This window comes from Scyliorhinus torazame, chromosome 13 (assembly GCF_047496885.1).
Source record: "Scyliorhinus torazame isolate Kashiwa2021f chromosome 13, sScyTor2.1, whole genome shotgun sequence".
Taxonomy (NCBI): Eukaryota; Metazoa; Chordata; class Chondrichthyes; order Carcharhiniformes; family Scyliorhinidae; genus Scyliorhinus; species Scyliorhinus torazame.
This window is the reverse complement of record NC_092719.1, coordinates 200,504,635-200,520,147: the sequence shown is the minus strand read 5'-3', so window position 1 is coordinate 200,520,147 and position 15,513 is coordinate 200,504,635. Positions and strand designations below refer to the sequence as shown.

General features: G+C 46.8%; 1 protein-coding gene across 3 annotated transcripts in view; it reads right to left on the bottom strand.

Moving 5' to 3' along the window:
* The window catches only part of celsr3 (cadherin, EGF LAG seven-pass G-type receptor 3), a 341,825-nt gene that overhangs the window by 772 nt on the left and 325,540 nt on the right, over nt 1–15,513 (bottom strand). For 2 of the 3 annotated variants that reach the window (XM_072472880.1, XM_072472881.1), the window contains 2 exons: nt 8,665–8,874; nt 4,155–5,184 (listed from right to left, as the gene is read on the bottom strand). In XM_072472880.1, coding sequence (XP_072328981.1) covers nt 4,155–5,184; nt 8,665–8,874 — 1,240 coding nt within the window. Of the gene's footprint in view, nt 1–4,150; nt 5,185–8,664; nt 8,875–15,513 lie in introns of those variants that run through there. The other variant, XM_072472882.1, reaches the window with a different exon arrangement.

Genomic DNA, 15,513 nt, shown 5'->3' with positions numbered 1-15,513 from the left:
CGGCAAATACACACAGTATCAGTCCAAGTTGGGACTACCAACATACCGGCCCCTAATCAGGCCGGCCGTCATATAAGTTAATTATGAGCCACAGCTTGGCAGGCCTCTGCCCGCGAGCGAGGAAACTCGTATTCCATGATTCACATGGGGAGATCGATTAGGGTATTCCTGTGGGCCTCATGAAAAAAATGAAATGAAAATCGCTTATTGTCACAAGTAGGCTTCAAATGAAGTTACTGTGAAAAGCCCCTAGTCGCCACATTCCGGCGCCTGTTCGGGGAGGCTGGTACGGGAATTGAACCGTGCTGCTGACCTGCCTTCAAAGCCAGTGATTTAGCTGTGTGATAAACCAGTCCATGGGATAACATTTGAACCTCATTATAACAAACTCGTTATTACAAAACACTAGGTGGGATAGCAGACGTGGGTGAAGCAGACCCAGATGAAGCCTCCTGAAAATCAGAACAAAATGACCACTGAAGTTAATTTTCTCAGTCATGATGCTGAGGAGCGAAGGCCAAGTGTCTTCCCAAAAGGAAAGACATACAAAATGGAGAACTGATCACCTGGGCCTTGCTCTGTGCATTTCCTAGACTGAACCACTAGTCTACAAAACGTTAGGACATAAAATAATGAATTAAAACTACAGTAAAACAAATCCATTAGAATTATACGTAATGAGAATGAATGAGAGGAAATGTGGTCTATTATAAATATCTAAGATAAGAAAGTAACATGTTCCATTCAAATTCAGTTTGATATTTTGGAATTACATATATAAACCAAATACAATTATTGAAATGCAATATAATACGAGTAAGAAAACAAAAGGCCAATAATGTAACACCCAATGCATTACCCCAATACCCCGTATTTCAATATTCAATAATGAGAATGCCAAGAGATTCATACACTGAATTCCTGTATGATGGAGTGAATATAATTTAATTCATTTGAATCCCATTTAATCGGAGGGAATATGATCCAAAAGAAGTTTATAGCTGGAAAGCAGTAGGATTAGATGTGAGGATTGCGAGGAAGCTGTGTGTGGATCATAAGCATCAGAATAGACCAGTTGGGGCAAATGTCTGGACCCTGTGCATAGATGTTAAGCAATACTTATGTAACTGTGTAAGATTTACCAATTAAGATTCTATCTCAATTAGAACAAATTGAATGGATTGTATGTACTGAATTAGAAATGTTTTGTCCTATTGAACATAACAGGATTCCAATTTAATAGGTATTATTCAACGATTCTTCCTCTTCTTCTGAGGTTTTTGGCAGGTCAGGCCCACAGCGTCACAATCTCCACCACAGGTAAGGCAAGGAGACAGATCCCAAATCCATCCAAGCCGGTAGGGGACCCATGATGTTGGCACCAATTTGATCCATGTTGGCCAACAAGTCCGCACCAAGGAATTGGAGTTTCTGTGACAACATACACTTTTCCATACACGTTGTATCCTAGAGCTATGGATAGCGATGGCGGAGACTCCAAAATTCTTTCCATCACGTGACTGACCAGAAATGTCTCCTGCTCTTACCATCTCCTATTGGCATGCGTTAAAAGGGTTTATAAGTTGATACTCAACCTGCTTGGCCACATTATGAACACACTTTCCTTGCCCATCAAGTCCTGTAGTGGGACTAGAATGGAGTTTCTGGCTCAGAGGCACACCCTTAATTAACTGCACACCCCTAATTAACAAACGGATTGAATTTATTTTCACAACTATGAAACAACGCAACTTTGGGAGCGTAAACTGAAAGTCAAATCTCATCGGAATGATGTTGATTGCAAACCACAACAATGCACAGAGCTTAATTCCAGATGAAAACTCTAAAAAAGATAATGAAGTTCAAACTTCATTGCAATTTACTTGGAACAGACTGCTAGTTATTGATCTCATGCCCAAATCAGATTCGCATCCAAAAACTGAAAAACCTTAATTCCAAGGAAATATGTTTTATCACAGCACCTTTAAATTGGTCGTGGATCTTAGCTTTTTGAGCAATAGTAGTGCTAAAATTGCATGCTTTCTACATTTTGGTATTCGCATCGAACATTCCTTACTTACACATAATCGAGGCTAAATGTATAGTAACTGCAGAAAGGTGCTGCATGAATATGGTACTTGGCTTTTCAAGCGAGACGGACAATTAAAAATCGGGGCACTTTTTGTTCCCAGTGGGAATCAGGGTCGAGGTTCCAAAATTTATTATACTCGGGAAGTATGCAATTTAAATTAAGTGCTGAAAGGGCAGTATCCAATCCAGTGCTTCATTCTTTCAAATTCCAACCCAACTTCATTTCTGTTTCTTGGCAAATGTTTTTCACTTGATCTCTGCTCTATGCCATTTTATGACTTTAAGAAATCATTTCCTTGAGGTCCAAGAATTTTTGGGGGGGATAATTAAAAGCAGTGTTTACAGAATTAGTAGCAGAATAGTTAACACATTTGTTAGATGTAATTTTTTAAGTAACTAATTCAGTTAAATGGGATTAAAATGCCAAACCTCATTTTACCCAGGCCTTTTACATTTGACAGAAGTGACTTACAACAACTCAGGTAAAACTAGAAACTCACCGGGCACGATTTAACGGAAATGAAACAGAGTCCCGCATTGAGTGCGTTTAGCCGGTTGCTCCCGGCACTGGCAGAGCAGAGAACCATCCTGCTGTTAAACGGGACTCTGCTTCATTTTTGGGCGGCGGCCGCATTTAAGTCTTATTTCCTGACCCCTACTCACCAATAAGTGGGTTATCCAGCCCCCCGCACCCCGCCTCATAAGAGCAGGGCCCTATCCCTGGCACGGGCATGATGCCACCTGGGAATTGTCAGCCTGGCACCACCACTGCCAGTGCCACCTGGGCACCCAGAAACTGCTTTGTGGTATTTCCAGGATGCCTACATGGCACTGCCAGTTCCACGGTGCCCAGGCGCCACCCTGCCCAGCGCCCGGCCACCCAGGGGCTCTGAATTATTTGGAAGACCCCCTCAAGTGCGCCTGGTCCACGTTTGTGGAAACGAGTGCTAAAGGGTGCCCGCTCGAGGTCTCCGAGGCGAGGCTATTAGCTCCTGGGCGCTGGGTTGATCCAGCATAGACATATTCAAGTGAGACTAACTGCTCAGTTGAATATGGAAATCTGGGTCCTGACCTCAATGAGCAGGTTCCAGATCGCGACACGGGATGAGGTCAGTAAATCTCACGAGAGGCCTCTTGAGATATTTACCAGCCTCGTCGTATGCCAAGTCGGGTGCGGCAAGGCCGATAGATCACACCCACTGTGTTGGAACCACATCTTTACACTGTGGTACAATGCACCAATTCCGAAACATGCATCACCCTTTGTGTTGTATTTTTGCATACATATATTACATAGAATGAACAACAAAGAAAGCAGCCATTTGCCTCAGCTGATCCATGCTGCTGTTTATGCTCGACACAAGTCCTCCACCCTTCTTCACCTGAAGTAAAAACTAAAAGCTTACATTTCAGATGACTCGGAGTGTTTGACTTACCTTCTCAATCATGCTTCTTGATCTTAAACTTGTAACACATGTTTTTGCGTGGATAGGATTTGATCCAAAATCATGACATGAAGTTTAAATTTCACAGAAGATTAAGAAAGACATATATCGTCTCCTACTCCACTTCATTGTTTCCCACATCCTCAAAGCTGTGGAACACCTCACCCTCTTTCAGTCTTCCTCTATAATCGACAGCCTTTTAGAATTCAAGCATTGGCTAATGGCTACCTCTCGATTTAACTTGTCTTTTCTTTACTCTCTCCAGCCTAGACAGTGCGCTTTACTATGGGCCTTGGGCCTTTATCTTCCTTTCTGACCAGCATTCTTAGGGAAAGCCATTGGGAAGGGAATGTCTGACATTAAATGGCAAATTAGGAAGAAATAAATAACCAATACCAAACTTTTTAAAAGTCTGGAGAATGAAATGCTGAGAGAGGTTCCATAGTTTTGAGGTGCCCAATAAGACTAGTTGGTACTGTCCTCATTACAGGCCCTTAGTATATTAGTACTGTTGCTCACAGCTGGAGGCATTTGAACCTGCAATTCACATTATATATATCATTTCCACGCTGGTATCTGTCCATTAGTCATAACAATTTGCACTAAGTCTGTACTTACTCTGAATCTGGCGAAATCTCCGAGATGCTATGTGATGTTGCTGAGTGTGGGGTTGAAGGGCATGGGGCAGATGTCATTGAGGATGTCTGTGCCCCAGGAGGGGTAAAAGTCGTCTGTGGGGCAGAAGGAGTGGTGGTGGAGGGAGCAGAAGAAAGGGCAGAAGAATTAAAAGATGCTAGAATGGAGGACAGAATATCCAACTGCTCTGTAGAAGGTTGTCGGCTAGGCAAGGGCCCTAATTGCTCTCTGGAAGGTTGTCTTCTGGGAAGAGTATTTAGTTGTTCTCTGGAGGGATGCCTGCTAGGCACTGCGTCTAAACGCTCTCTGGACAAGTACCTGCGAGACATTGAGTCGAGTTGCTCTCGTGAAGACTGCCGACTTGACGTTAGACCTAGTTGCTCCCTAGATAGTTGTCTTCTAGATAGTGCATCTAGATGTTCTCTGGAGGGTTGTCTATTTGACAATGCCTCCAAATGTTCCCTGGATGCATGCCGACTGGGAACAGTGTCCATCTGCTCGCTTGACATTTGTCTACTGGGTACTGTGTTTAACCATTCCCTGGACATTTGTCTCACAGGTAACGCATCTAGATGTTCTCTGGAACCAAGCCTCCTTGGTATTGTGTCTAGCTGTTCTCTGGACCCATGTCGACTGGGTAATCTGTCCTGATGTCCTCTAGAGGCATGCCTACTTGGGATTGTATCTAGTTGTTCTCTTGACCCATGTCGGCTGGGAACAGTTTCTAATCGTTCTCGAGATGCATGCCTGCTGGAGAGTGCGTCCAGTTGTTCCTTGGACATTTGTCTTCTAACTAGCATGTCCAACTGTTCACGGGATGAATATCGGCTGGCCGGTTGAGACAGACTTCCAGCGCCTGAGTACATACGGCCATATGAGGCTGCCGGAACCACCCTGGGACCTAGCGTTGAAGTATTATACCAAGGTAGCTCAATCTGCATTCTGTTGATGGAAGTTGTGCTTTCATTCTTCAGCGTTGCAGATGGATACTGCGTTCTGTTTTTCAGGATACCTAGACAAAACATACAAACACAGTGCACATTGTTTCATGTGTGCCCAAAGGTGACAGATGATAATGCCGCCTAATGAAATTGATTCCATTTTGCAACTGCCCCAACTGCAAATCAGGAAACTGTAGAGTAACAATAATTGAGTGTCTCAGGGTGCCCACTATCTGATAACATCCTAACCTAAAGCACAGTCTAGATTTTGTGGTTGTAATGACAGCAAAACCAACATTTACCATCATTACCAGTGAAGTTGCTGTCAGTTCATGATGTCCGCACATGTAATTTCCTGTTCTTCCACAGGGTGCACCGTTGAAGTCCATGCAGATGGGAAACAAGTAGTAATCACTGAATTGATGTGAACTTCCAAACTTCACGTTATTATTTGCAATGTAAATTTTTTTTTAAAGAAGTTATGACTTGTTGAATAAGATATAACTGGGGTTTTCACTGTGTACTATGTCATAATTATTGATGAACAACCTCGCTGGCACGGAACTAATTTTACATTTCTGGGATGCAACGTTACATGACATTACATGACAAAAAATTCACCAATTTAAAAAAAGTTAGCATTTATGATATTACATATTATACCCTTAATCCCGAGTATGCCCAACCTTTATTACATTTTCTGCGTAGTTACAAAAAGTGAATGAAAACGTGCTTGTTGTTTCACGGTTTTATGTCAGAGAATTGGCTACTTGATGACATCATAGTTGCTGGATGTCAAAGATCCCTAAAGCTGGTGCCAGAATGAAATGAATAATAATAATAATAATAATAGAATAATCTTTTATTGTCATAAGTATGAAGTTACTGTGAAAAGCCCTTTGTCGCCACATTCCGGCGCCTGTTCAGGTAAGCTGGTACGGGAATTGAACCCGCACAGCTGGCCTTGTTCTGGATTACAAACCAGCTGTCTAGCCCACTGAGTTAAACCAATTAATGTCAGAAAGGTGAAAATCATGTCACAGAACTCACTAGATCTTTTCTGGGTAGTTTTAATTTGTGTCAGCAGTGAGCACCACCATTTTGTTGCTGAACACAAAATCTGGGCCATACAGCATGAACGTTCACTAAAAAATGATCACATTTAGTTCTCATAAAGTCAAATAGTTTGCCAGTAATACAGGGCGTCATTCTCCGACCCCCCGCCGGGTCGGAGAATGGCCGTTGGCCGCCGTGAATCCCGCCCCCGCCCCCGCCGAAGTCTCCGCTCCCGGAGATTGGGCGGGGGCGGGAATCCAGCCGCGCCGGTTGGCGGGACCCCCCGCTGGATTCTCCGGCCCGGATGGGCCGAAGTCCCGCCCAGAAACTGCCTGTCCCGCCGACGTAAATCAAACCTGGTATTTACCGGCGGGACCAGGCAGCGTGGGCGGGCTCCGGGGTCCTGGGGGGGGGCGCGGGGCGATCTGACCCCGGGGGGTGCCCCCACGGTGGCCTGGCCCGCGATCGGGGCCCACCGATCCGCGGGCGGGCCTGTGCCGTGGGGGCACTCTTTCCCTTCCGCCTCCGCTACGGCCTCCACCATGGCGGAGGCGGAAGAGACTCTCCCCACTGCGCATGCGCGGGAAACTTTCGGCGGCCGCTGACGCTCCCGCGCATGCGCGGGGAAACTGACAGCGGCCGCTGACGCTCCCGCGCATGCGCCGCATTTCCGCGCCAGCTGGCGGGGCAACAAACGCCATTTCCGCCAGCTGGCGGGGCGGAAATCCCTCCGGCGTCGGCCTAGCCCCTCAATGTTGGGGCTAGGCCGCCAAAGATGCGGAGACTTCCGCACCTTTTTGCCGGCGCGATGCCCGTCTGATTTGCGCCGGCTTTGGCGCCAGTCGGCGGGCATCCCGCCGTTGGGGGAGAATTTCGCCCACTGTCTTGAATCACACTTGCAATTCTTCAGCAACAGGGCTGATGGCGTCAAGATGTATCGGAATTATCAGTGCTAAAAAAGTAGGTCCAAAAAAAGACCATCCACTTCTTATACAGGAATCTCTCACTCAAACGGTGAAGATCAAAAAATTGAACATGGAGGTCAACACTCTTAACTTTGACATCACTAATCTCAATATTCATGTAATATTTGTCTTGGCAAGCTTTTAAAAAATTCATTCATGGGATATATCACTGGCTAGGCCACCATTCATAGCCCTCCATCCTGAATTACCCTTGAGAAGATAGTGCTGATCTGCCTCGGTCAGATATTTTAATTAAAAATTAACTGGGTTAATTGTGACACTTCCGCATCAAAGCATTTCTTTGCCGTATGACAATTCCTGATCAGAAGCCGTTATTGGTTATGATGGAATATAGCAACCATAACATTCTGATCAGTTATATTATCACCTACCATTACAGTAAAGCTTAAAGCTTTCACCTTTAGATTTACTGAACATTTTGCCAAAGAAAAATGTTGTTACAAGACTAACACGGTTCCAGGGGTTTGGATGATATTATTCATACTTACAATGCATCACAGCCTTATAGAATAGAACCCCTACAGTGCAGGAGGTCGTCATTCGGCCCCCTGAATCTGCACCGACTCTCTGAAAGAGCACTCTACCCTGCCCTATCCCCACAATTCCACCTAACCTGCACATCTTTGAACACCAAGGGGCAATTTTAGCATAGCCAATCCACCGAATCTTCACGCCCTTTGACACTAAGTGGCAAGTTAGCATGGCCAAGCCATATAACCTGCACATCTTTGGGCTGTGGGAGGAAACTGGAGCCCCCAGAGGAAACCCTTGCAGTCACTGGGAGAACGTGCAAACTCCACATCGACAAGTCCTCCAAGGAAGAATTGAACCCGGTTCCCTGGCACTGTGAGGCAGCAGTGCTAACCAGTGCCGCTGTTATATATGCAGGAGTCCGATAAATCTGTAAAATGTATGTCTGTTCAAGACTTGGGATTTAATGTGAGCCTGTCTACTAGTATATGCCAGGCAAACAGAAATATGAAGGAAATGTTATAAACTTCCCCAATTCATACACTTATTAATAGTAGGGATTGACATAAATCCAAAACACATGAGGCCTTGTGTTATCCCTGATGTATGCCACTCCTTATTGTCCATGTCCGGTCCGATATTTATTCATCAATATTAATAAAACACATTATTTGGCTGTCATATTGGTGTTTGTGGAATCTTACTGTGCATAGATTAGCTGCCTCATTTCGTTTATTACAACATCGACAAAAGTTCAAAGTGCTTCTGTGATATCCTTTGGGTTGTCATAAGGACAGAAAAGGTACTATATAGGGGCAGGCTTTTTCCTTTTTCTGGCATCTCCTATTGTTTTATACTTTGCAACTTGATTTTTTAACTGTCATTCCTTATTGTACATCGATGAGCTTTCAGTTGACTATCCCTGTGTATCTTTCTCTACGGGTCTCTTTAGTGAATTCTGTATTTACAACATCATTTCACTAATTCTCCACTCATGCTGAGGACTCTTTTCGTAGGTTTTCCTTTGTGACTCTTTACCTTTCCTCTGTCGTTCTTGTTTGAATAGATGGGTTGATGTATTCTCCTCGCCACTCGTAATGGACATGTCAGGTTGGTTGTTGTTTGTGGCATCCTTATTGAAATCAAGGCCCAGCTTTCTTTCTGAGCCCCACTTCTGCAATGAGCAGGCATGAACTTCACACTCACCCAGTGCTGGCCAATAGGATATTAAATCATTGCCATCACAATCTGTAAAATATAATGAAGCATTTTACAGGCACTGCCTGCATCAAACAAAGCGCAAGTTCTGTGAAATTTTTACCACAGCAAAGAATTGGGAACTAGCACAAAAAGGCTCATTTTCGGAGTTCCTGCTCTGCATGCAGACCTGTTGTTGTAAAATTGAGCTTGTCGGCTTATTTGCCAGTGGCACTGCATACCACATGTCGTGTGGAAAATAATTTTCAGGCTTTCGGAAAGACTGCGTGCTGTGGGTGAGCTTAATCCTCAACAATTATGCAGATCCCTCACTGGCTTTTTCGAGCCCTCTGGAGGCTTGTCCATATAAAATGGGCTCATAACAATCCCTTTGTCCTATTTAACTAAAGCTGTTGTTCACAGCAAGATTTCTTTTTCTCATTTAGCCTTGATGTTGGTTTGTGTTTTGGTCCCTACATTATTGTTTGTTGTTGAGTGCAATATTTTTGCATTTTTCGATACTTTTTGGGGAATAATTTTCCACAGTATTCCTATTGAGCACTGAAATAGCAGTGGACACAACAGTGTAGATGGGAATTCCTCTGGGAGGCTTTGATGACACAGAATCATTTGGATGAGAAAGGCGAGTTCGCCAGGACAATAAATGTAGGTACACACCCACATTTACAGACCACGATATCTTGCAGGTTGCCTGTCCCAGAGGAACACTCTTCAAACGCAATGTGCGTATTAATATCTCTGGATCCTTTCAACCCACCAGAGGTAACTATGTCATATGAGCGATTCACCTTCCCACAAAAATAAACGAGTGAGTAGTTGTTTTTGCCAAAGGCAATACTGTTCACTTTCCCTTAGAGATCCATCAACTCAATCAGCACAATAATGCTGGATGTCAACGTGTCCGCATGTATAGGGTGTAATAAATAGCACTCAATAATTGTTCAGATTGTTGAATTATGCTGCCATCTCTGACAGGTACGAGGCAATGCTGCCTTGTAAAGAGTCTATCCTGAAGTCTCAAAAAAGGCTTGCCTCGCACCCATCCACTCATAACAGCAGCAACATATGTATGTATATTGCCAGCAAGGAGAGGCCAGTCCCTGAAACACTTTTAGACACATGCCCAGATTCAGTTTGATTGTCTTCATGTTGGATTTCTGTTCACTTCATTTCTGTCTGATATATTTTCTCCCCTGTGCACAATCTGCAGCCTGGCAAGAGCTCATTAATATTTCAGGTTCATCCAGAAGCACAGTAAAGATTGAAACAATTTTTTTTGCCATCTTTTGCGTGTACTTCTCTTCACGTTTGGGGTTCTGGCTAAATTTGTGGACTGGGTATGGTCCCTTGGGTTAGCCGGTTCAGTGTCAAAGCTGTGTTGAAACATTACGCTAACTAATCACAAAATTATGCTGTTAATCCAATGTGCTGTCGGTTAACTCTATTTTCCGCAGACTTTACAAAATAAGGGCTAAAATGTGTCCTTCAAACTCTGGCTCCTTAATTGATCATTCAGTATTAAATACAAATGTGACAGGAATTTCCCAATCACCACTGATGATAATTTATATTCACAGCAAATTTCTTTCTTCTTCGTAATATACTGTTTGTGGTAGTTAGCTGCAGGATTGTCAGAGGGGAACTTACATGTGTATTAAACAGAGAAACAGAAATCTTGCCGGTTTCACACAGACAGTACTGTCACCCCGACACAAAACACACCTTTGCTGAAATATAATTCAACCTAATCCTTCCTATCCTTAAATTCATCGAGAGCTTCCTTAATCTTCTTCATACACACACTTGTCTGATAAAGAAATGTAATTAATCTTCTGTCAGAGACACAAACTACAGAAAAGTTCACTTGAGAAACCTATTAAGAATTCACAAAATCGTTAATCGTCAACACATTGAATAATTACTTTTACTGGGACATTATATAGTACACCAATTTTGTTGTCCCACATATTTTAAAAGACAAAAGTCTGGTGAGTACTAAAGACCAAAGCAAATGCAAGATGGCATTCAATAGGTGAACCAGTGACACAGCATGTTAAGTTCCATCAGCACCCTAGGTATGTCCTGCCCCACCAACAAGACTGATCATCTTTGACGCCTTCTCCAGAGTACCAGTCAGAGACGGCAGTGGGGCAGGAGCATACATAGGAATTATAAGTAGGCAATTCAGCCCTGCCAGCCTGTTCTGCCATTCAATCAGGTTGAATCTCTTGCTGGTCTCAAAGCCACCTCTGTTCCCGATTGCCCTTTAACCCATTTTCTTAAAATCAGAAATATATCTATCTTCCTCTTGAAACTATTTAATGATTCGGACTCCACTGCACTATGGGGCAGCGGGTTTCACAAATCCACCACCCTCTGCGTGAAGTAGTGCCTCCTCATCTCAGTTTTAAATCTACCGCCATTCAACCTTTATCTGTAACCTCTCGTTCTAGATTGCCCCTCAAGGGGGAGCATTTGGTCTACATTTACTTTATCAATCCCTTTCAGGATTTTATCAGATTCGATCAGATCCCCTCTCATCCATCTAAACGGCAGCAAGAACGCAACCAGTGCCCTCCCTCAGCTTATGAATCAATACTCCATATTGAACACCAGTTGGAAGAAACATAACGGTTAACAAGGACACAAATTATACTCTAGGTAGAGAGGTAGAAGCAGAAGTAAGCCAATTGTCCATCAAGTCTGTTCCGTCATTCAATCAAAGCATGACTGATCTATTCTAATCCTCAACTCCACTTATTGCCTTATTCCCATCACCCTTGATTCCCTTTTTGAGTAAAAATCCATCTATCTCAGCTATCAAGATACTTAACGACCCAGCCTCTACTGCCCTCTGCAGTACAGAATTCCACAGATTCCCCTCCCCCGAGAATCCTACATGTCTCAATAAGGTTGCCTCTCATTGTTCTAAATTTCATTGCGTACAGACTCAACCTTTCCTCATAACAAAACCCCTCCATGCCCGGGATCAACCCACTGAAACCGTCTCTGCACTGCCTCCAATGCATCTTTCTTTAGATAAGGGGATTAAAACTGTTCACACTTGTAGCGCACAATGACTTACACAAGTCGAGAAGTGATGAAGTCTATCGAGGCTTTATTAAGCAAGGCTTGTTCCCCAGCAGCTTAGTTACAGAATGCGGCTGCTGGGAGAACTTGAGCTCTTATACTCCGCCTTCAGGGCGGAGCCAGAAGTCGGCAGATCCAACCAGGACCCGGGACCTGTCAGCCAATAGCCTCTCGGCTTCACAGGTACCATATTACCCCTAATACATACCACCACATTCACCCCTTGTTAAAAAAGAACCCGGCCGGGTGGTGGTTCACATGGTGGTAGGGGTTTACAAGGCTGGTCCTGGAACAAATTTCGAACCGTGGCTATGCATTTTTAGCCCAACATTTAGCTATGTACAAGTTTGTGTCAGAATTATTTACAACAAAATTATTTACAACAGAATTCTTGTTTTCTTGGTGTCACGCGGACTCCACCAGTCGAGCGGGTGGCCTGGTCGTCCTCGTCGATCGCCTCAGCCCCGCTGGTGGTGCAGGTGCTGGCTCGGGCACTGTCGTCTCCGGGAGTGTTGCGCTGTTCGTTCCTGTTTCTTTACTCCTGAGCGGGCACGGGAGGAGGACCGATCCACCCGGGAAGGGGGCGGTCGTGGGGTGCACCGGTGACAGGGAGGGGGTGATCGGTGTTGGGGGTGTGTGTGTTGCCGGCGGGCGCCAGGTCCCGCAGGGCGACCGTGTCCTGTCGGCTGTCGGGGTACGCTACGTAGGCGTACTGAGGGTTTGTGTGGAGAAGGTGAACCCTCTCGACCAACGGTCCGATTTGTGTGCCCGCACATGTTTCCGGAGCAAGATGGGTCCTGGGACTGCCAGCCAGGTCGGCAGCGACGTTCCGGAGGAGGACTTCCTAGGGAAGACAAGGAGGCGCTCGTGAGGCGTTTGGTTAGTGGTGGTACACAGCAGCGACCGGATGGAGTGGAGAGCATCCGGGAGGACTTCCTGCCACCGGGAAACTGGGAGATCTCTGGACCGTAGGGCCAGTAGGACGGTCTTCCAGACCGTACCATTCTCCCTCTCTACCTGCCCGTTCCTCCGGGGGTTGTAGCTGGTCGTCCTGCTCAAGGCAATGTCCTTGCTGAGCAGGAACTGACGCAGCTCGTCACTCATGAAGGAGGACCCCCTGTCGCTATGGATGTACGCGGGGAAACCAAAAAGTGTAAAGATGGTGCCAAGTGCTTTAATGACTGTGGCCGCTGTCATGTCAGGGCAGGGAATGGCGAAGGGGAAACGGGAGTACTCGTCCACCACGTACAGGAAGTATGCGTTGCGGTCGGTGGAGGGGAGGGGGCCTTTCAAATCCAAACTGAGGCGTTCAAAGGGACGGGACGCCTTTATCAGGTGCGCTCTATCTGGCCTGAAAAAGTGCGGTTTGCACTCTGCGCAGATGTGGCAGTTCCTGGTGACTGTACGGACCTCCTCCACAGAGTAGGGGAGGTTGCGGGACTTTACGAAATGGTAGAATCGAGTGACCCCCGGGTGGCAGAGGTCCTCGTGGAGGGCTTGGAGGCGGTCTATTTGTGCGTTGGCACATGTGCCGCGGGATAGGGCATCGGACGACTCGTTCAGCTTTCCGGGACGATACAAGATCACATAGTTATAGGTGGAGAGCTCGATCCTCCACCTCAAGATCTTGTCATTCTTAATTTTGCCCCGCTGTGCATTATCGAACATAAAGGCTACCGATCGTTGGTCAGTGAGGAGAGTGAATCTCCTGCCGGCCAGGTAATGCCTCCAATGTCGCACAGCTTCCACTATGGCTTGGCTTCCTTTTCCACTGAGGAGTGGCGGATCTCTGAAGCGTGGAGGGCCCGGGAGAAAAAGGCCACGGGTCGCCCCGCTTGGTTGAGGGTGGCCGCCAGAGCTACATCGGATGCGTCGCTCTCGACCTGGAAGGGGAGGGACTCGTCGATCGTGTGCATCGTGGCCTTTGCGATATCCGCTTTGATGCGGCTGAAGGCCTGGCGGGCCTCTGTCGACAGGGGGAAGGTAGTGGACTGTATTAACGGGCGGGCCTTGTCTGCATACTGGGGAACCCACTGGGCGTAATATGAAAAGAAGACCAGGCAGCGTTTCAGGGCTTTGGAGCAGTGGGGGAGGGGAAATTCCATAAGGGGGCGCATGCGTTCGGGGTCGGGGCCTATCACTCCATTGCGCACTACGTATCCCAGGATGGCCAGACGGTTGGTGCTAAAAACGCATTTTTCCTCGTTATATGTGAGGTTCAGGGCGTTAGCGGTCTGGAGGAATTTTTGGAGGTTGGCGTCGTGGTCCTGCTGATCGTGGCCGCAGAAGGTTACGTTGTCGAGATACGGGAACGTGGCCTGCAACCCATGCTGGTCAACCATTCGGTCCATCTCCCGTTGGAAGACCGAGACTCCGTTCGTGACGCCAAATGGGACCCTTAGGAAATGGTAGAGCCGCCCGTCTGCCTCGAAGGCTGTGTACTTGTGGTCACCTGGGCGGATGGGGAGCTGGTGGTATGTGGACTTGAGGTCCACGGTGGAAAAGACCTTGTACTGTGCAATCCGATTGACCGGATATGCGGGGGAGAGGGTACGCATCTAGCTGCGTGTACCTATTGATGGTCTGACTATAGTCTACGACCATCCTCTGCTTCTCCCCGGTCTTCACGACTACCACCTGGGCTCTCCAGGGACTATTGCTGGCCTGGATTATGCCTTCCTTCAGCAACCGCTGCACTTCAGACCAGATAAACGTCCGGTCCTGGGCGCTGTACCGTCTGCTCCTAGTGGCGACGGGTTTGCAATCCGGGGTGAGGTTCGCAAACAAGGAAGGCGGTTCAACCTTGAGGGTTTCGAGGCCGCAGATAGTGAGTGGGGATATTGGGCCGCCGAATTGGAATGTTAGGCTCTGGAGGTTACACTGGAAATCTAATCCCAGTAATGTGGGAGCGCAGAGTTGGGGAAGGACGTAGAGCCTATAGTTCTTAAACTCCCTCCCTTGCACCGTTAGGTTCGCGATGCAGAACCCTGTGATCTCTACTGAATGGGATCCTGCAGCTAGGGAAATCTTTTGAGCGCTTGGATGAATGGACAGAAAACAGCGTCTTAACGTATCTGGGTGAATAAAACTTTCCTTGCTCCCTGAGTCGATCAAGCATGGCATCTCGTATACGTTGACCAGCACCGTTGTTGTCGTCGTCGTTCGGAGCGTCCGGGGCCGCGATTGATCCAGAGTCACCGAAGCCAGTCGTGGTAGTAGCGTTGCGGCGTTTTCTTCAGATCCCGTGGAGCCGTCTATGTTGGGGTCCTTTGTTGTCAGCCAAGATGGCGGCGTCCATGGATCGCACGTGGTCGGGGGTGGACAAAATGGCTGCCCCCATGAATCGCACGCGGTCGGGTGTGGACAAAATGGCCACCCCCATGAATCGCACGTGGCCGGGGGGTCACAAGATGGTGACGCCCATCCTCCCCTCGTGGTGTCCGGGACCCAAAATGCGTCGCCCGCGGGTCGTGCATGGATCGTTGGGGGGGGGGGGGTTGGGGGTTTGGAATCTGCTGTCCTCGTTCTTCCCCGGGGATTGCGGCGACCCCCCAGGACTGGCACACTGCCGCATAATGG